This window comes from Psittacula echo (assembly GCF_963264785.1).
Source record: "Psittacula echo genome assembly, chromosome: 1".
In the NCBI taxonomy this organism is placed as follows: domain Eukaryota; kingdom Metazoa; phylum Chordata; class Aves; order Psittaciformes; family Psittacidae; genus Psittacula; species Psittacula echo.
Genome location: NC_137735.1, coordinates 44,498,334 through 44,521,567, shown reverse-complemented (window position 1 = coordinate 44,521,567; position 23,234 = coordinate 44,498,334). Strand labels below are relative to the sequence as shown.

Here is a 23,234-nt window from a genome sequence, read left to right as displayed (position 1 = left end):
GATTGGCTGGAAGCTTTATCATGTCAGAAAAGAAACAAAAATTAAAGATCTACATTTTAAATCTGAGCTTCTTGTGGTACTCCTTTGAGTATTTGTCTGATTTTTTTTTTTAACAGCTTATTTCCTTCTCTCTTCCCAAAAGAAAAAAGTTCGCAAAGACATGCGCATTTGAAGGATCATTTTCCACTGTATTTTTTTCTTTAAATTTTTCCAAATATCTGGAATGTTGCAAGGGGGAACATAATTACTGTAATGGCAGAGTACGAACAAAAAAAACCCCTCCAACACAGAGCACACAAAAGGAACAATAGATGCGCATTTCATCATAATTCAGAAAATACAAAAAAAGCCGTATGTATTAGTACCTTGCTCTCGCCACAATATGTTTGCAACTGCAGCATGTAAGAGAACAGAAAACACAAATGAACAAGAAAAAAAATCATGAATGATATCTCAATTCTGAAATAATTATGACACATTACTGGAATAAACGTCACTACCACCTGCTACAACCCCTCCGCCCAAATTAACACCATTACCCTTTATCAATACTGTGTTTCATAATCCATTAAAAAAGTGGTGTTGGCATACACATAAATTATGCATACTAATAACAGTGATGTAATTTTCATAACATCCTTTAAGCACTGGACTTTGAAGAGATTTATTTCAGGACATAGTTATGACAGAAACATGCAAAACTAAAATGCATCAAAGATAACACAGCCATGCTATCAAAGTTGTCATGCTGTATAATGGTTGTCATTATCTTTGGAAGACCAGGATAGAAACTATCAGATGGCATGGTATCCACTAAGTGTTTAAGTTGGTTACTTCCATGAAAAAATAAGTTGTATTTTGGCCATCTTGTTTACAATTGGACCTTTGAGATCAGTGAAAACTAATTATCCTAATCTTACTCTTTCTGCCTGGAGAGAATAAAAAAGAAAGCAAATAGAAATTTGCAAATTTAAAATATTTAGAGCTCAGCATAAATTGTTTAAAACACCATCACTGAAAACCAAAGTCTTTGTAAAGTAATGATCTTCAGAAATAGAGAAAAAATTAAAGGAAAGGAGAACATGTCTGCCTCATACATAGACGTAATGGAATTGTGATGTTCATTGAAAAAAAAAAAGTGTTGTAAAAGCATTAGTAAAAAGTTTGATAAAAGTAATGGAAGACACATTATTAAAATTATGTTGGTACACAAAAGTCCCTCAGCTGCTGACTGCTCAAGATTAGAAAAAAGAACAACTACCACTCCAGGAACATCCTGGACACTGATTTTTCCCAAGCATCTTTTACCAGGCACTGCTGAAGACAGGACCAAGATGGGCTTTCTGCCTCAAGTAGTGCAGCATTTCTCTCATTCTGGAGTTCTGAAAGAACATACAGAGCCCAAAATATGTAGAAGGGTCCTTGGAAAAAGCGTCAACCTACCTTCCAACAAGCTCATGATCCACATAACTCAGGATAACAGAGCTACTGGGCTTTTCGGGTTTTTTTTTGTCTCTTCCTCTCCTCTACTACTTTTTGTCCTCTGATTTTATTATCTTTTTTCTCCACAAATTTTCTCCACAGAGCTACCTCATTATATGACCTCAAACACAGTATTTAAACTGTGTCATACAGTTATCCCATGTTAAAATTAAGGTGATGCTTAGTTTTTACCTTCAATGCTTTGAAACATACAAATGAGAGATCACCACATAAGTAGAAAGTAAAAGTAATACTGTTGCAGTGAAGCGACAATGAATTGCATAAAAAAAATCCCCGTTTCCCAACACATAACATCAGTGCAGCTTTCAAACATGCTCAGTCTGTGCTTTATTATCTTAAAGCGGCTTAATTCTCTGCACTACTATGTGTGCATTATTTTCAAATATGATCTTTTTCTTTAATATTTGAAACGTTAGGGTTCAATAAACTGCAAATGTCAAGACAAATGGAATGCGCCATCTTGTCACTTACTCAGACTGAGTAGTAAGCCCTTACATCAGGAAGGAGAATTTCTGCTGAACTACTGCTAAGGTCAAAATGGTACAAACATATTTTAACTTTATTTCTCAAGCCTTTATACTTGCTTTTCTGATTTCAGGTTATTGCTTTCAGAAGAGACTAGTTTTGAAGGAAGTCTTCATTACTTTGACTGAGTACGTGTGTGTCCTCCAGACATTCAGCTGCTCTTAATGAAACTTCTTGGTGACTAAACTGCTAATACCAGTATGACTCTTAGACTTACATCCAGTGCTGACAGCACAAAATGGATTTGATTTACTGTATATTTCAGTGGCAGACATGAACAGAGTATTTAACATATCTCTTCTAAATAACATTTGGCTGCTTATTTTTAAACTATTTGATTATTTCCCTGAACTAGACCTTTGACTGTAAGTTGCAATCATGAGATGGAATATTAATTTGATGTTTTATTGACAGCTATTATTTTTTAAATAAAGACCTAATCAGTAGATCATCAGTTGCAATTATAGAAGGAATGGACTAAAAGGTTTAGAGCTCTTGAATTATTTTAGTTAGACAAAAAGAAAAAAGTTGTTGATTTGTGTAAAAAGAATGTTTAAGAGAGAACTATATGTTCATAACTTTAGAGCTACAGAAATTTTCACTGCAGGATGAAAACAACTGAAGTCTCACACAGAGACAGTATGACCAAAAGGAGAAGAAATTCTGATAATACAGTACTGTCCTTCCCATCAATTAAATATGGTACCTGCTTTGTGAGCACTATGCAGCCAAGTCATTCTATATAAAAGCTGACAACTTCGAAGATGGAATGCTAAGGTGCTTGTGTTTGTTTCACTTTGCTGAAGTGTTAAATCAGTCATTTGTACTTTGATAGACAGGACAAAGAAATAGCCCTGGGGTATGCCGCAAGTGACTGGCTTCTGGGTGGAATTGGTGGCACAGATCACAACCTTTGGGCCTGGCAGTTCAGCCAATTTTGAATTCACCCCACTGTCTGTGCATCTACCCTGTACTTCATCCATTTTTCTAGGTTATATTAGGAGACAGTGTCTAAAGCATTTCTAAAGACAAGATAAACAACATCCACTCCTCATCTCACCCTCCCTTGCCAGTCACCTGATTGCAGAAGTATGACCAGACATTATTTCCCTGTCATTAATCTACACTGACTGCTCTTAAAAATCTTCTTGTCCTTCATGTTCTGGGGAATGGTTTCCAGGGTTATTTGCTTCCTCTCCTTCCCAGAAATCAAGGTGAAACTGATGGGCCTATTATGTCTTGGAATCTCCATGGCCTTCTTGAAGAGTAGCATTGGCCTTCTTCCAGCCCTACTTCATCTGCCCCACTCAGCAGCAGGCCCATATTCTCCCTAGCCTTTTTGCTGCCTGTCGTGGTTTAAGGCCAGGCCGCAAATTAGAACCACGCAGTCTACTTCCCCCCTGCCACCCTTTCTTCCCCCAGCTCCTGGAGGGATGGGGAGGAGAATCGACAGAATGTAACTCTCACGGGTTGAGATAAAAACAGTCCAGTAACTAAGGTATAACACAAATCACTACTGCTACCACCAATAATAATAATGATAAAGGAAATAACAAGGGAAGAGAATACGATACCACCCGCCAGAAATGAGCCCGACAGAGAAGAGCATGTGCCCTTACGGGGAACTCCCAGTTACATCCCCGGGCATGACGTGCTGTGGTATGGAATATCTCTTTGGCTAGTTTAGGTCAGGTGTCCTGTCCCTGCTTCCTCCCAGCTTCCCCTCCTCCCTGGCAGAGCATGAGACTCATAAAATCCTTGGTCAGAGTAAACATTCTGACCAGCAACTGAAAACATCGGCTTTATCAGTATTACTCCCAGGCCGAAAGTCAAAACCACAGCGCTGCACCAGCTACTAAGAAGGAGAAAAACTGACTGCTGCTGCTGAACCCAGGACACTGCCAGTGTCTCTATGGAAGCCTATCTTTTGCTGTTCAAGTCCTTAACCAGATTCAGCTGCAAAATTCAGAAGCTGAAACTTCTAACACTATCCCTGCATGCCCGAACACTGTCTCTATATGCAGATGACAGTTCTGTGTCTGTCTGTGTCATCTTATATAGTCTTTTTCTGTAATAAACCAAATTAATTTCCCCAGGGCAACTTGGAAGATTTTCTTTAAAATTAGTTTTCTCTTCACATTGTAAGGAAAGGGCTATGTAATATATGGCACTTGAGGTCCATAAATTTAGCCATAAAGTTCTACTTTTGATCAGTAGATTTTTTCTAGGGTTGACATAGGAAGGAAAATAAGTAATTATAATTATTTAACTTTGTGGAACTGCACAGCAAATTAGATGATTTAAGATGCTAAATACAGAACACATTAATGCAAAATCATAAGTACGTCTCTGAGTTGCGCTAAATAAAAAGGGGGAGTGTGATAAAAAAAGTGCTTTAAAAGCCCCACACTTATTAATTTTAAAGTTAACATAGTTCATCTGATGCCACATGAAGGGACATAAGATTTACTTGCTGTCTATATTCCTCTTTTTACTCTGTCTTATTAAAACAGCTGTTTTATTACACCATTTGTTGTTGGTCCTTTTATATTGATATCTTAAAAGAACACTGTGCCATGCCTCTCCCCCCACCCACTCAGTATAGAAGAGGCGAGAATCCACATTTTCCTGAAAGAAGATTTCTTTCTTTTTTTTTTTTTTTAAGGACACTTACAGCTCCATAAATTCACTCTTCATGGTACTTACATAGCTATTCTATTCTATGCTTCTGTGCTCAGACCCAGTCTTTGATTGTCAATAGTTAACATCACATCTGAAAGCCTACTCTTCATCTTTGTTATTCATTTTCTATGTTGGCTAAACAGTAACAGGTTGTACATTTTTTCAGTAAACTGTGTCCTTAGCACTTCATGAAATTCTGCAGCAGACTGTAACAGCAGTATTATCCCCTTTGGATGGAAACAACAACTGCAAAACTCCATGGTATTTCTGCCACTAAATGAATGCAAGGGTACTACAATGTTATTTTCTAAATAGTGTCTGTATCCTACTCGTCTTATCACATTGGTAATATATGTCATCATGTTCACTTTTCTGTCTCAATAACAAATGTCAAAGTTTTCAGTTATGTCAGCTACAGTGATATTCTTCCCTACTTTTCTGTTTGCCAAACATACGTTTCCAAACATAACAGCTGGAAATAATGTGTGTGTATATATATATATATTTATATTTGTAAGATTGACTGTCATTGAGTTTGGAAATTAAATGTACTCTTCTGCTTCCTTTTGGTAATATAATTAGATGTTCACATTATCAGTAATCAGCACACAATACTATATATATACAGAGAAAAACAAGATCAGGGCAACAAGACTCAGAAAAAGAAACTTGTTCTTGAAGCACAATACTTCATTTTCTTCTAGGAACAGTTTTACTTCTTCTATGACATGCTTCAGTGGCCATTATGCAAGAAAATGCTGAAGGAACTTTTAAGATCTATTAACTACTTTTTTATTCTTATTTTTAAATTGAAAACTGTCATTCTTTTGGATCTATTTCATGTATGTGTGCCTAAATAACCTGAATTTTTCCTTTCTAAAGGAAAGCTAAAGAAGATATTTTCATAAAATGTTTTTTTTTGCACTGGTACTCAAACAAAGTTGTATCAATTAAAACCTCAACATCTGAAAAATTTCCTAGCTTGCTGCACTAGGAGAACAATGAAGTTTAAAATGGCTTTAAGAAGATGTCCTGGTTTAGCAGTAGCAGTCATTTTTTCTACTTCTTAGTAGCTGGTGCAGCGCTGTGGTTTTGACTTTCGGCCTGGGAATAATACTGATAAAACCGATGTTTTCAATTGCTGGTCAGAATGTTTACTCTGACCAAGGACTTTATGAGTCTCATGCTCTGCCAGGGAGGAGGGGAAGCTGGGAGGAAGCCGGGAGGAAGCAGGACAGGACACCTGACCCAAACTAGCCAAAGAGGTATTCCATACCACAGCACGTCCTGCCCAGGAGGTAGAACTGAGAGTCCCCAGAAGGGCTGGAACTCTGCTGGATGGGGGGCGAGGTATTGGTATCGGTCGGCAGGTGGTGAGGTGTTGTATTCTCTTCCCTTGTTATTTCCTTTATCATTATTATTATTGTTGGTAGCAGTAGTGATTTGTGTTATACCTTAGTTATTAAACTGTTCTTATCTCAACCCGTGGGAGTTGCATTCTTTCGATTCTCCTCCCCATCCCTCCAGGAGCGGAGGGAAGAAAGGTAGGGAGGGAAGTAGACTGCGTGGTTCTAATTTGCGGCCTGGGCTTAAACCACGACAGAAGAGGGAAAAACAGCAGAAAGACATCTTCTCTTCATTATATATCATTCCAATAAACAGGGGATGAAATATTCACTGATATCTTCTGAATGCAAATAATGATTGTTCATGAATATAGAACCACTGTTGTCAATTCCAGGTTTTGTCTCATTAAAATACAAGCTTTGTATTTAAAATTCTGTAAATATTTTAGCTGAACTTCTATCAGCCTATGACAGCTGATACCCAACAGTTTCATATCAGCTCATTGTGCTAGACTTTGCACCCTCTGACAGGAAACTGCTGTCCCTTTCCAAGCCTTCAATCCATAATGGTAAGAGGTCACAAGTAGGTCTAATAGAAAATAGGACAATGAGGAAGATGCAATAGGGTCATATAGCAAAGGTGTGGAATTCAGCATTATTTTTCAGAATTGTCCCAACATAACCTGCTGTACTTTTAATTCCATAAAATAGTGATTTCAAGATGTTTGAAGGAATGATGTCTGCTTACTTCACTGATGGCCACCACCACTGTCAACTGTTCTGGTTAATCATATACATATCATAAAGAGAATGCATCTGTTATCTTACTCTTTTATTTTTTTCTTTTTCTCATATCTCTAATGTATAAACAAATGCCCTTATCTATGCCATTATTACTATCGGGTTGCTAAGCCATGAAAGTTTTTTATGATTATTTTTAAAATAATAGTGCTAAAAGTAAAGACGAGGTTAAGGTGATTTGCTTTTTGTCAATTTCCACTTTTCAGCAGAATGAATACATTTATGCACATATTTGGTTTTAATTTTATTCTTATTTTAGAATAAATTCAGATTTGTTGGGTCTACATACAAACATATGTAAGCTTTAACTTACTTGTGAAGCAAACTTTTTTTTCAAAGTTATCTATTTTTTTTTTCAACTATTTTAAAACTAATTATGTCAACACAAATTCTGTCAAAATTCCATTCTGTTCTTGTGTGACGTGCAATTTAGCTTCATTTTAGGATAGGTTAATACAATAACCCAATGTCTGGGTTTATGAATATTAAACTATTATTTATCAGTTAAAGGCACTGCTGATGCTTTATATTTGGTCAAATATGTCCATGTTAGCTTACTCAATTTTATATAAATCATCATAATGAATCATACTGAAGTCCCTAACTCAATCCAGTCTACAATTGATAGGAATAAAAAATGGTTCATGAGCTGAATTTCTACCTTATACTTGGAAGTTCAAAATAAAGTCTTTGCCTACGATGCTGTCAACAAGTATAAAATTGTTTAGCTCGACCATAAAATAAAATGCCGGCATAAATTATCTCTGAGGAAATTAGGTAAATAGGTACCATTCAGTATAAGATGTGACAGGAAGATTCTATTAAAGTTGCATAAAGCCTTTCAGAGAGAATTTAGGCCATAAATCACAGTCAAAAGGCTTTTAGTCTCATTCCAAATTCTAGGCAGTAGAGATGCCTGGTTGCTTATGATGGCCGTAAACCTGTCAAGTCAGTAGCGTTCAGATCACATTATCTCTGGTTAGGTGATAGGACTATGACATTTTGTAAAAAAGGCATAGTTAGAAATAGATTTACTTAATGGCATGGAACAGGTATATTGTTTTTTAAATTTAGCCCCAGGACACAGTGCATGAGGCAGATAATTTTTATCCTCTTTTTTGTGACTAGGTGAAAGAATCCGTACATATTGCTTCACAATATATGATGATGTCAGATTGGGTGAACTAAGTAACAGTTTGTGATTGATGACCAAGAGTAAAAGCTACTAAACATTAAAACACCATCAAGTACTGTCACATTGGTCTTGAAAATTCCTTAATGGCATTACTTGATAACTTTCTGTCATGACAGTTGTCTTCCCAAGGTGCACATGTATGTCTCAGGAAAATTTAGATAAATACTTAACAAGTCATATTAATTGATGGCAAACTAAACTGCATGAAAAATGCAGCTCTGGAAAACATTAAGAGAAATTAAATCATTGTAAAAAACAGCAAATAAAATAAACAACAACAAACCCACAAAACTGTTTAGCTTTAAAGGGAACAGCACAAGTTTCCATGATCTATGACTCTAGCTTGATAGAATTATGCTAAGTTCAAATTGAAAAGAAACCAAAGCAGAACCAATGTACCTGTCAAAGTCATTGAGAAAGAAAAAATGGTTTTAAAAAATTTTACTTCAAAATACTTCACTAGTAGTGAAGTATCTGAAAATCACCACTTAAAATCATTCCCTTGTCTTTGATGATCAACATTTTGTTATTTTCCTGTTTTCTGTACTGTCAGACTTTAGATCTGTAGATTATACTCAATTACATTATTTCAATTTAAATATTCCCATGCTAGTATAATTTTTCCTTCTCATCTTTTTTTTTTTTTTTTTGAGCTCACAAATGGGTTTATTTTTACTCCTTAGCTATGCATGATATTTCATATTCAGCTAACCTTACTTTAACTAAAAACTGAAATTTGGACCAATTCCATTGGTCCTGAATGAAATATAAATAAATAAATAAATCCCCTAGCGGAAGCTACTATTTCTTCCTCCTCTATTTGTGATTATTATTGTACTTTGTATCAACAAAAAAGGCAGTAACATCTTGCCCACTCCATCTTTCCCATAAATATATTGTCGAGATACACTGTCAAATTATCTTTGTTCTGTATCTAAATTCTTCAGCTTTCACACGGTGCTTCAACTAGAGCAAGCTGATGATTTTGGTTTGCTGCTAGAAACTGAGTTGATGAATATCTGTGTTTGTGGCTATCAAAGGTAGCCATCAACGTAAATCTGCAGTAGAGCTGTCAATTTGTGTGCTCATACTTTAAATGCTGCTAAATCCAATAGTATAGAGGGGAAAGCTATCAGTTAATAAAAGATTTGAGAGTTCCTTAAAATGCATCCGTATGCGCTGCAAGGTAGAAAATGAAAAGCCACCTTTATCAGTTACTGCAGAGATGCTGGAGTGCTAGAATAAAGATTCCCTTTACAAAAAAAAAAAAAAAAAAAAAGAAAAAGAGAGAAATAGCAGTCCTTAAGAAAAGAAGTAGCCTTAGTTACAATTAACATCCCATTTTTGTGCTAACAGAAGAACTTCCAGCAGCTTGGTAATCCTTTACAATCAATGCAGAAGCAAAGGCCCCAGAAATCATCACAGATGGTTGCCAAAGGTAGAAGGAAAACATTCTGATACCAGAGCTATTCAAGGTTTAAATTGTACTGATACGAACCTGATTCTTTTTTCATTGTTATTTTGACAATATTCCTCTACAAATATTTTTGTCCTGTATTTGCACAGAAGCAGGAAAACAGAGGCTGATTAAATACTTTCTACCTTACAAAGGAACAAAAAAACAGGTAAATTATGTGTAGTCAAGACAAAAAATTAAAATAACCAGGTCCAAAAGAAGTATTAAAAATATCTGGCAAAAGATTTTTCAGATGTTTGGTCTAGTGCTATTATCTGAATAAATTTCAGAATATATCACAAAATTCGAGGTGTACCACTACATATGCCTCTAGTGTATCTCTCACTCCCTGAAACTCAAGTAACTAGTTAGACTGGGATATGTCTCAGATAAAAGAAGAGAAAACACTCACACAGAATTAACTCAGTAAGAAATCAAAGGATGAGAATGTAATTAGAGGGCAGCTAATATGTTCTAATTGAAACCAGGTCATCTCAAACAAACCTGATTATATTCCTTGAAGCAATTAGAAGTTTGGTAATGTAAAAAATCATATAGATGTGACCCAGAATTTTGCTAAACCTCTGTTAACATAGAATATTCTGATTAAAGTAACACAATAGTAGTAAAGTACATGTTATTTGAATTAAAAATCACAAAACTGATTATTCTAAAAAAAAGTAGTTTTCATTGATAAATCATCAGTAAAAGATGAAGAAGACAGCACTGGAATGTGCCCAGAGCGATGGGTATTGAGTCTTGTCTTACCTATTTTCATCAATGATCTGTAAATGAACATAAAATCATTTCCTAAAAAGTCTGAAAATTACCTGTTATGATAAATAACAGAGTTTCAAAAAGTTGTTTGAATTACTTTTTCAAGTACATCTCTAAAATGAATTACATCTGATACAGCAATATGCAAATTTAGACATCCAGGGAAATGTAATGCAGACTATGTCTACACTGGGGTGCTGAGACAGCTGGAAGGAGCAGTATTTGGAAAGTGAGGCCTGATAGGACATAGGGCATGTGGTAGATAAATGTATAAATATAAAATTCCACTGATGATACTAGTGGAAAAAAGTGACAAGGGATCAGTGGGTGTGGAAGCAGAACATTATCAAGCATGTATTTCTCTCCAGAACATTAAAGAAATACATAATACACTTGCTCTGCAAAGAGCACTTCCCATTTTTAAGAAAACCATACCAGAACAAATTACAATCCTCAAAGCAAAAAGACCATCTGAGTCCAACGGTAACTGTCTTATTGTGAGAAACTTCTATTTAGTTTGTATGAGAAAAAGTAATCAATATTTAACAATGATATATTCGTAGGGCAAAAATTCTTAAGAGATCAATTTACTGGGGGAAAAATTAGAACCAAAGGAGGAAACTGAAGGAAAAACTGACTTCAAAATGGAAACTTCGCATTATTCTATTCAGTAGTGAAACTGATTAATTATTAAGGCAAAATACCAAGAGAAAGGTGGGATTCTTTGAGTCTTCATGTCTCTAACTCAGGTAGATGCATTTTTTGGATTATACACTTCAGGCAAACAAAGCATTACATCTGTATTCAGGCAGAACAGGACACAATTAAATGTCTTGTGAAATGGAGGAGACAGATTAGAGGTGGATGAAATGGTTCCATCATGCTTAAATCTATGAATCCATGAAATATCTGTTCTGAAAAATAAAACTACATTGGAATGAAACTAAAACCAGATTTTAAACTGCTATTCGTATTACAAATGTGATTACGCCAGAGACTCCTTCTAACACAGCTGAGTTCTCTCAGGTATTATTAGAAGATCATGACAGTATGGGAAACTGCTGTCTTCAATGAGATTTAGACTAGGTGGTTAATCCCCAGAATGTTTTTGCCAGTCACCACAGGGGTTATCCAGCTATCACCCAGAACAGCTATCTCATTCTCAATGGCTTTAACTGCAAACTAGAGGGAAAATTGAATTCACAGCACAAAAAGAATTTCCAATCTCTAGAGAATTAAAATAGCACAGTTCTTGCATTCAGAAATATTTTAGATGCTACTGTTGTATGAGTAGGCTGTACAGATCTATTCACTGTACGCTGCATGATCCTGTTGATTATCAAAGTCATGATACCATAAGGTAAGTGCTCTAAAGAGGTGTATAAGAAGCCAATAAAGGAGGCTCCTTATGTAATTACAAAGACAATCAGAATTTGTGCTTTCTTTATGAATGATGCTAATTAATATAGAAAAATTAATATTGAGTGGGAAAAGCTTAAAAAAATGTTTTACATTTGTAAGAAATGTCATAATGATCATAAGTAGTTTCCAGTTACGGTAGAGCAATTTCATGAAACACTTACTTTCAGCTTAAGGCCAAACTTTCTCAGATTAAAATATAGCTTTTTCAACAGAGATTACAAAAATCTAAACATTCTTAGGCAAGGGCCCTGCTGGCAAGAAGGGAGAACAAAGACAGCATTATGAAATTAATGAAAGAACTGGGCTTAGTCAGTCTGAAGAAGAGAAGGCTTTGGAAGCACGTAATAGCAACCTTCCAACACATACGCAGAGATTCTCAAGCAGACAGTCAGGCAAGTCATAATTGGCTCTGCAGCAATTGGTATATTTCGAAAAAACAGACAGGTTTTTACACACACAAGCTGACTTCAGGTCTGATATAGAAGCAGCATACACCAATGCCTGAAGAAGAATTACTAGAAGTTTAATTAGCAAAACTGCATTTAGACACTTAGATTAGGGAAACCAACTGCTTTTTTCTAGAGACAGTCAAAACAATACATGAACAACTAGATAAATAAATGCTACCAAAATTATCTCACAGTATAGACTGTTTCTACCTACAAGCCTTCTTTTGGTTAATTTGGTTTATGTTTACAGATTTTCCTTTAATATACATTTATACTCTAATATGCTGTCTTACTTAGAACATAAAATGTTCCACTTATTAGAACAATAAAAATTTCAGCCTTCTCAGATATCTCTCTTACTTGTTTTAATTGGTATTAGAAGTAATGCTATTCTCCACATGTATTTAAAAGGAGCATCATTGTAAGGTGTACACTGCTGCTGTGTAATCACAGAAAATTAAGGACAAGACATTAAAGTGCCCAGACACCCATCAATGCAGCTCCACATCTTACAGAGGATTATTAGGTAGGTTTTAAGAGATCATTTTGGCCCTATATGCTTATCCCTTTTTCCTCACATTCTTTCTCCTTCAATTTTTAAGTGTTTTAACCAACCTGTCCTCTTACACCTGCTGCTGCCTGTGTCCTCCTTTTCTTCCCCACATTACCAGGCTCTTCCACTGTCCCTCTCCCCAGGTCTCTTACAGTTCTTCAATTTACTCTTATTCCTCCTTACTTAACTTGTTTGGATGCTGCTTGGAGGACCACTCAAGGAGCCAAGAGCACAAGAAGTGAGTTATTCACATTTTCACATCCACAAAAGAAAAAAAAAAAAAAACAACCCCAAAAAAGCAGTTACATTGAGAATCTACTCTTTTCCGGTAGTTCTAAAGTGTGGGTTTGAATGGCATCTTCAGAACTCTACCAAACTCCCCAGAAATGTCCACCCACTATATAAATCACTGATTACGTGGAGATTTTTACTGTGTCAAACATCAGAGAAATTTTTACTTTTATTGAAGTATGTTCTGGTGATAATCTCACTGCATGAACCACCCATATCAAGTCAGATTGTGATGCAAAAAACTAAATTTATGGTTAATTTACAGTTAAATGACTGTAGTGTTTTTAACAGGAGTAAAATCTGGTGCTCTTCCTCATGGCTGTTTCAGGAGTAGCCATAGTATATTAATGAAAACATTAAAAATCAGAAGCAACAAAAAAAGCTGTTGTTTGAGACAGACAGCAAAACCAGAATGCTTTAATCTAAATGGTTAATAGCAGAAGAATTAAACAGCATGATAATAGACAGCACCAGACATTTATACTTAGTACTTATAGCAGATGTTTATATAGGTAATAAAACGTAAATATTTCCATTACAACTTCACAAGTCTAGCAAAAACTGCGTGTTTGGACAGAGATGTAAAGTATATTGAATTTCAGCTACAGAATGAGTTAACAGTTAAAAACAATACTGAAGCTAAGGGATTTTAAAGAAAATAATTTAATTCCTCTCACCTGAGACAATGCCAAAATGAAAGCATATTTTCAGGAGTTTTATTTTTAGTGCACATTGGAAGAGGCTGAGGTGCTAAGAAGAGGCCAGACTATTCTTGAGACTGTCATCCACTATTAATAATTCTACTTGTACGTGACAGAACACTGGTTCAGTGTTCAGTGATGGCGTCTACTGAACAGATGTGGATGACAGTCTTTCACAGTATTTTCCATTCATTTATATCTCAAATTACCATCTTGATGACAAATCATTACCATTAAAGTATATTGACTTCTCTTGGGAACCGGAATTGAAATTTCTGAATCTGGAAACTTTAAAATAAACAAAGCCCTGGCACCCATAAGTTGTACCTGCATTACATACTTTTATTTTTGCTACCAGCATCACACTTCCCATAGTTCAGTGCAGGTTTGCCATTCACTGTATTTCTTTTCTGTTTATAATACAGACATGCATTAGATGTCTCTGCAACCAATGCTGTGAATTTTGAAAACCTAGCAATCTGATAACATTTTTAGGTACATGTGTAAAGGACAGCTTCTCTTATTATTTAACAATCTATTTATCCATAATAGAACCAGTTTTAATTTAGACAGAAATTATAAGATTTTCTCTTAGGAGCTGTTTACACTAACCATTCCCAAAGGAATGAGCTAGCAATGCCTATTTTGCTACATATATGAATTTTTTCTCTCAAAGCGCTGTACTTAGTTTTGCACATAACAAATATGGGGTATGTTGAATGAGATTCCACAGATAATTACCAAAATTTAGCTTATTATGCAAAGTACCATTAAAACCAAAAAGCTTTTATATGCACATAAACAATGGGTAAGATAAGTACAAAAGTGAACATTTCCTTTGACTATTAAACTTTGTATGAAATAAATACATACAGTGGTAAAAATTGAACCATGTTCTGTATTCATTATGTGGCTTATAAAATTACTGTCATACTCAATGCAGTGCAATTGTAGTTTATATGATTATGGATCCACTGAAAAAGTTCTCACTACCCTCACAATAGCCAAACAACTCCATGCTTTGAAATGCTTTTGTTTTGCTATGATTTTTACCTTATGTGACATTTTAAAAGTAGACAAGCTCAGATTAACTGACGAGCTAGTGAGAATTTATTCTACTTTTGTTCAATGCACTATCCTAAGATTTCCAGAAGAGAGTACTCCAGTAAGAAGAAAAAAAAAAAAAAAGATTTAAAAAGTACTCTTAAAGGAGGATAAAAGCAAAATGATTTATAAAAATGTCATCTATGACAGGTATAGTTTATATCAGATCATATGAAATCACATTTACATCACCAGAGACTATCTTTAGAATATAACTTGTGACCTAACCAACAGGCTTTAAATTCAAGTAGTAGTAGCATTGTGTTTAAAACATGTGGGTGGGGAATTAAAAGCCCACAATCCTATCCAGGTGGTTTTACCTGTCATTTTATTCCCCAAGAATCCCTAATTCACTGCATGAACCACTGTTTTGGGAGAAATGCAAAACCAAGCAGAGAATAGTGAATAATAAAGCCCTTCTACTCTTAATTGCAGATTTCTAATGCCAGCAACTCCTCCTTAATAGAAAAGGACTTTGTTTTAAACAGAAATATTTTTTAAAAATGGCATCTACCAAAAATTGTACCTGTGAAAGTAGTTTATTCATGTAGCTATGCTAATGATATTGTCAGTAACTTCTTTTTTTATTAGTACATACCTTAGTCTTCTTGCATATACAGAAATAGGCTTCTGACCCAAATTAGCAAGTTAGAGTATCAGAGTAAACATCTCATGTAAATATCTGTTGCACTTACATTTGAATGATATAATTATGCAGATATGGACTATGTATATTTACACATCCACCATTTTTTAGGAAACAATGTTCATACATCAAGGAACACAATGGTAAAATGTCTCCCTTCAACATACAACATAGAACTTTTATAGGAAGGAAGGAGGCTGTGTCTTTTGGATGAATTGTCTTTAGAAATAACCAGGTTCATATTCTTTCTCCCTGCACTTACATCTTTCATGACAGCAATGGACATCCATACAAAATACTGCTAGTAGATTTTACAAATCCTGTAAAGTTAGACGATCTAAAATTATCACATCATATTACAATTCCTGAAAACAGTATTATGCATAGGTGTGGATATTCCTGCACAATCATTGCACACCAGGTCTTCAGAGGATACAACGATTATGTAACTAGACGACTTGGGAAGTTGACAGCTGGATATAAATGTTTTAATTTTAAGGTCAAACAAATTCTAGTTTTGTAATTTGGCAACATTCACAACATTTTTCACAGACTGCAAAAGGCAAATGGAGGTGACCGAGCTACTTCATATTACCAGATTTCTAGAAATTCAGCATGATCAAACAACTTATTTATCCTCAGCTGCCTTCTCAGAAATGTCTGAGCAGTCATTTTCATGACACTTAAAAAAAAACATGATAAGACTTTTGAAATGACAGCCATAATTAGTGTTACTGACAGCAGCTAAGTAAAGACGTTACCATTTGGATTCTACACTTTTTTCTGCATGGAAGATTTTTTCTGAAATATTTAAAGCTTAATAAACCTAGATGTAACTGAACTCAGTGTCTCCTCACAGGAAGTGTCAGGCAGAATTGCAGTGCTACTAATTCTGCCTCTAGTATCTTCTGTCGAGTAGTTGGCACTGTCGAATAAGCTTCCAGATACATAAGAATACCTTAAGTTAATGCAATCAAACTCACTAGTAAAATAACTATCATTTTACTAGATAAATTTGTAATGAATATGTAGTACTCATTAAAGGAACAGATTCAAAAGCAAAAAAAAAAAAAACAAACAACCCAACAAAAAACGCAAAAATGGATGGGTGAAGCATAAACTCGGGAATGGATTTTTTTTCAAGCAGAGGAAAGAAAGGGAAGGGGAAAAAAGTATCAAGGTAGACAAACAATAGATAAACAGGGTTATAATAAGCCCCACTTCCATTCAAATGAGAATAAACAAAGTTGCTTTTTGGTAGTGGTAGAGATTTCTTTGGCATATTGAACTCCCAACTTAGCAAGTGAATGTGGTCACCATTGCTCTACATTTTAGGAGAGCCACAGTTATCCAGACACAAGACAGTATGGGCAGCCTTGCACTGATCTGGACCTGCTGAGCACTCCAGCAGGTAAGATCAAGTCCTGTCATGACTTTCATATCCTGAGGGCCAAGTTGGACTCTTGGTATATCCCAAGAAGATACAGGAAGATTGGAAAAGGTCTTTCTCCCACACCCCCATCAATTCCCAGAAACCACACCAAGACTACTGCTTTGCCTTACTTAGGCATGCAGTTATTTTTCCTTTCATAATCCATTTACATGCAACAAATCTATCATGAGAAAACTATCCACATTTTAATAGCTATGTGAAAAATAAGTCAATTCACAGAATGAATCAGAGATTTCATTTTACTTCTAAATAAACTTCAGATTACACACTCTGCCTTTGGTGACTCTTGGATATCATTATTTAAAATATTTTATTAAAATCAGCTATCTATATGTGCTCATTTTATTTAGTGCTTCATAGTTTTTAATACTGATTTAATGTTTAAATGAGGGCTGCATGCATTTTTATATTTCTCATACTACTTACGGGTCTTCCGAGCAGAATCTTCCACAAAAAGAGAAGAAATGTCTTCATCCACTCCTGCATCATTCTTTGCAATACAAGTATATGCTCCTGTATCTTCATAGCGCACATTGCTAATGTGAACCTCACTACCATTTGCTGAAAGGAGAGGAAAAATTCAACATGCAGACACGCTAAAGTGCTTTCAAATTATACATTCAGAAGGCTTTCCCTGCTCATGCTAATTAAACCATTTTCATTCCTGAGTTCATAACTTGGCGGTATGCCAAACTAATCCAAAGGTATTCAACTGGTTAGTGAATTACATGCACTATTATTCCTCTCACAGATATCCAGAATGCCTCAACTGATTTTGCACTTCAGAGCCAAATATTGGCCTGAGGTTTTATATATGTTTAAATGACTATGGTTGTCTTTAAAATCAGGTGAATATTAGGTTTTTATTATGTTGCATTTGGTCACTTGACACTGTCACTGGCTTTGCACAAAATAACCCAGGTTTCCATGGAACATAATGAGCTAAAATGTCAACATTCTTAATAACAGTTTTAATAAAATTATTTGGTTTTAGTAACCAGAGGCACATGAGTTTATTTTTGTGTGACTCCAGTGTAATAACAATAAAAAACAGGTGCATTTGAATTTTACATCTACATCAGTGTAGAAGCTTATGGAAACCACAAGTATGTCAGCTTGAATAGGAACATGAACAAACAGTCCAGGTTTCACAGGCAGAAGTCTTTTAAATTATGCAATGTGAACAATAAAATGAGCAATGATTAATTGCATTTGAAGTATAGTATTCTTGTTCAGCTGTAGGATCTATTTTACAAAACCAGCTTTGTAGGTATTCTAAAATATGGACTAGAAGGGGCACCTGGTTATGGTGCAATACTCCTTCTAGACCATCTTTGTCCTGAAGCTAGTGTATAGATAATTTAACCTGGGAAAAAAATCAGGGAAAATAAGACTTTCAAAATTTTATTTCAAATAAGTGCCTCCAAGAAAATGGAATCAAATATATTTTGCTTAGAGAAGAACCATTTTTATTGATTTATCATAAATATCTGATACAGAGGTAAAGGAACAAAAGAGTACACTCTAATCCCTACAGGGGAAATTAACAAAATGCTGCTATGAAAGAGGAGTCAATCCCTTTCTAATCATAGTGAAAAGTGTTTCTACAAGGCAATTGCTCACATATACCCAGGAGAGAGGGCCATGAAAGAACAAAGGACTGTGACATCTATAAGGAAGGTAAGACTGTTCAGAGAAGCATTCACCACCTGCCTGTCCTACTGTTTCTCACACTGCAGGCTGATTGCTGTCCTATCCTAATGCTCATCCTGCTTTTGCAGATGAATGAGAGAAGGTTTTGAAAGGAACACTGGCAGCATGAGGTTTTTTTTCCTATGGCTGATCAAAAATCACTTGAAGAACTGCTCAAAGGTTTTGTTCTAGGCAGGTTCACTGAATTTGCTGAGTCCTGAAGATTCATAGAAGATAGGGGGTTTTGTGTGTGGTTGTGATTTTTGGTTTTGGCAGTGAGGGTTTTTTGATGTGTGTACAATGACTTTGCACTCTCTTGGAGGTCTACTGAGACCCTTCACACATCAGTTTCTCTCCCTGTCCTTTCTGCCATCAGGTCCCCTAGTCTCACTGAGATTCTTATCAGTTAAAAAACCTCTGGTTTTATCTGAGCTATAGTAAAACGTAAAATTCTGTCCATGTTCTGATCTAAGTTTAAATCTGGACTCATGAAAAATAAAGAGATGTCCTGGTTTCAGCTGGGATAGAGTTAATTTTCTTCCTAGTAGCTGGTACAGAGCTGTGTTTGGCTTTCATGCAAGAATAATGCTGATAATACACCAATGTTCTAGTTGTTGCTGAGTAGCACTTACCCTGATGAAGGACTTTTCAGTCTCTCATGCTCTGCCAGTGAGGAGGGGCACAAGCATCCAGAAGGAAGCAGAGACAGGACACTTGACCCAAACTAGCCAAAGGGGTATTCTATACCACAACATGCTATGTTCAGTATATAAACTGGGGGATCAATCACTGCTCAGGTCATGCTCGGTATCCATCAGTGGGTGGTGAGCAATTGCACTGTGCCTTACTGTTCTTTGTGGGGTTTTTAACCTTTTGTTTTTTCCCTTTCATTACTATTATTAGAAATATTAATATTATACCTTATTTTAATTATTAAACTGTTCTCTTGACCCACAGGTTTTGCCTTTTTTTACAATTCTCTCCATCTCGCTGGGGAGGGAAGGGGAGTGAGCAAGCGAATGCATGGTACTTAGTTGCCAGCTGGGCTTAAACCATGACAATAGATTAATATCATTGCATTAGAACAAATCTTTACAGAGAAAAGCATTGTTTCTCAATTTAAATACTAGTGTTGCATACTCATTGAATGGCATTAATATAGTGACACATTCTAATGAAGTGTTGAGCTGCTTTCTCCACTCAGAAACTGCAGATTTTTTAATAGAGAAGAGCACACTGGAATTTACTGGTGATCCTGCCAGCAAGTACAACCATTATTTCTAACACAAAGAAAAGAGAGATGTGTCTTGGGGAGAAACTGGAAGACATCTTCTGAAATGTTTTATCTTAGATTTCAACCCTTCATTAAAACTACATAAGAAGAGTTAGTACGGAAAGGATGCATTGATAAAGCATTCACAACCTGTAGAAAACAATAAATATGCCCCTTTACCTTGAAGAGTTAGCTGTTTGGATAACTTTGGAGTGATATCAATCCCATTCTTTAGCCAACCAAGTTGTGGGTTGGGAATACCTTCAGCATGGCACCGAAGGCTAGCAGTCACACCTGGCTCTCTTGCCTGGCTCTCTGGATAGACTCGGATGACTGGTGGAACTGAAGAAAGGAAACAATTATAGTTTAGTGGAGAAGACTATTATTGTCATTTTAAGAAAAATAATCATAAGCAATTCTAAAGACTCCTGCAGCTATATATAACAACACACAGATGTGGTATTAGCCACATATTCAGTGACATTCAGGGCTGAACTCCATCACAGTAAATTTATGAAGCAGAAAGAATGCTCTGTGAGTAAAACCTATTTTCACTGCCAGTGGTATCAATTTAAAAAGCCTGAACTCTAATTCAATATTTTGTGGTTGAGTAATATGATATTTATTTTTCCTTAAATTTCTTTATAAAATATGAATAATGCACAACCAGTATGTAATGATGTGACGTACAGAGATTGCAACTGTCCTGTTTCACAAACCTTCTCAACACTTCATCTCCACCTTTCCCCTCTCTTCAAAACATCTACCAACAATTCATTTTACCTGTATAAAACATGTAATTACAGAATCACATAATGGTTGAAGTTGAAAAGGACCTCCAAAGATCATCTTGTCCAGTCCCTCTGCTGAATCCAGTTGCTCAGGACCATATTTAGTTTTGGGAGTATCCCCAAGGAGGCAGACTCTAACACCTCTCTGGGCAACAGGTGACAGCGCTTTGTCACCGCCACAGTAAAAATAACTGTGCCTGATAACACTCCCTAAGGGCTTCTTTTATAGATGAAGGTGGAAAGCAGGGGCTGGTCAGGTCTCGTCCACTAGTGTGCATGAGCTGTGGACTCCTACGTCATGAGCCCTGAGGTTCCCCTGGCTCGGGAAACCCACCCGTGCATTAAGCTCGAGCGCTCCGCTGCTAATCATGCCAGCACGAGAGCTGCTTGCCTCAGCGATCATTAATGAAGATGTTAAGCAGGACATTTATAAGACTATTCTGAGTTTCGTTATTAACAAAATGTAAAAGTTGTTGACATCACTTTTCCAAGATTTGGAAATTTGCTGCAGTATATGCTTACCAGCTAAAAATCTGCTACATAGCACACATCAGTATTGGCAAAGAGGGCATATGATATCACAGTGATCATATAACTACTGTTAACGACTAAGCAAGATGATTTAAAAATCTTGCTATGTGGATTTTTTAGATGATTAATTACTGATCTTAATTATGTATAGAGAGAATTTGCTTGAGGTTATTTCTAACAATAAAAAAAAAAAAAAAAAAAACAACCTGTAATGAAGGTCAAAGAAGCATAATTCCTATTCTCCATAGTTTTGTTTAATGCAGCTTTAAAAACGTGGAATACTTAGCTGTTGTCACAAAATACAGCTGGGCAGAGGATGAAGTATCAGTTGATAATGAAAGAAGATAACAAGATCAAAAATGAACTGTGTTTATCTTGGCACAAGTTTAAATATTTTCAAATGCTATCCGACTGTTTACAGGAAATGTCCCAGCATGCCACCCTATTACAGCACTGAAATGCCTTAGATTTCTATATTGCAAGAAATACACAAATGTACTGTATCTCAGAGTGAATGCAGAAATCAGCAGGTTTCAGGGCTATTTTAAATCCACTCAGAAATTAAGGTAGTTTCAAATAATATACAGTAAAAATTACACGTAACCTCAACATGCAAACTGCAAAACCATAATAAAAGTACATGGAAGAAGATTAAAAATATGGAAATTATGGCTGCTAGTTGCTTAGACTACCAGCTGAGAGGAAGAGTGTATAAAAATCAGGGATTTAAGGATTCTATTGAGTTTCTGGAAGGGACTTTGCTTTTATGGACATGGATCTGCACTTTTCACCTCCAGCCTGACATTCCTATTCCTGTTCTCCCTCCAGTCCTTCCCTGTTTTTTCTCCTCTCCCATAGGATCTGTGTGTTCCACACTGAGACTTTGCCTTCCCCACTGAGACTCCTCAGATTATTTCAATAATAATAAATTCAACTGCACACTCAGATGGCCTGAGCCTCTTTTGGCACCTCAGCTCCCCATCTGACTTTGACTCACTTCCTAGGATCCAATTTTCATGTCTGCCTTGTTCAGCAGTTCTTGACAGAAGGTGCTTTAGGTGGCCTGCCCCATGCTGCAGATTTTCCACTTCATCAAAGCCAAATAGCTTATTTCTCCACCTTGACTCCAAAATAGCAAGGAACACCATTTCCTTAGAGATAGAACTGCAACAATTTAACACTCTGGAGCATCTCAGCAACACAAACAACTTTTAGGACCAAGTGCAAGGCATTTCAATTCCGTATATAATATTTATATATAAAGTGGTTCATTGAATATATTAATACCATCAAAAGAAAAAAATCAGACTGACAGACTCAGATTTGTATAGTCATATAGTCTCATAATGTGGTTGAAAGTTTTAATTATTATATAAATGCTAATAATTAGCATTATTTAGTGAAATCGTTCCTCCTGCGCAATTACAATTTGGGGTGTTTTATTAGCAGTTTTTATTAAGTGTTTATATGAAAAAGGGTTAAATACCAACTTATAAAATTGCTTACAATATTTAGTTTATCATATTATTTGTATAAGTCTAAATTTTTTTCACCATAAACCATGTCTTTAACAGCCCCTATTACCTGTATTGTTCCAAAGCAACCTCATTGTTCTTTTCTACTGTACAAGTAAATTTAAAACTAAAAAAAAAAAATATCCTAAAGATTTTAATCTTAAAACAAAAATAAATTAAATTTATATATGCATATATGAAATATTTGCAAACTAGTTGATGTAAAATATATAAATATTTATTTCTAAAAATATATAGATTTACACACATATAAATCAAGAAAGAACTTAAAATCTAGTTCCATTGTTTTCATTGAGCCTTCACATCAGATCTTTGTGACCAATAAAGCCTCATTATCTCATTAACCTTTTGTCTGACTCTCCTGTTAATACAGGTATCATTACATTAATTAGTCATTATCACAGCTACAAGTACTGACCATCATGCCTGTGCTTAGGAAGATTACTGCTTACAAGTGCAGGTCCAAACTATGGAAGAGCTGTTCATTTATTTCCACGTTTTTAACTCT

General features: G+C 35.6%; 1 protein-coding gene across 1 annotated transcript in view; it reads right to left on the bottom strand.

Annotated features, from left to right (window-relative positions):
- Positions 1-23,234, bottom strand: part of FSTL5 (follistatin like 5) — a gene marked incomplete at both ends in the record, with an annotated part of 323,640 nt that overhangs the window by 67,822 nt on the left and 232,584 nt on the right. The window contains 3 exons of the mRNA XM_080617101.1: positions 366-392; positions 17,331-17,465; positions 20,050-20,211. Of these exons, the coding sequence (XP_080473227.1) occupies positions 366-392; positions 17,331-17,465; positions 20,050-20,211 (324 nt within the window). The remainder of the gene's footprint in view (positions 1-365; positions 393-17,330; positions 17,466-20,049; positions 20,212-23,234) is intronic.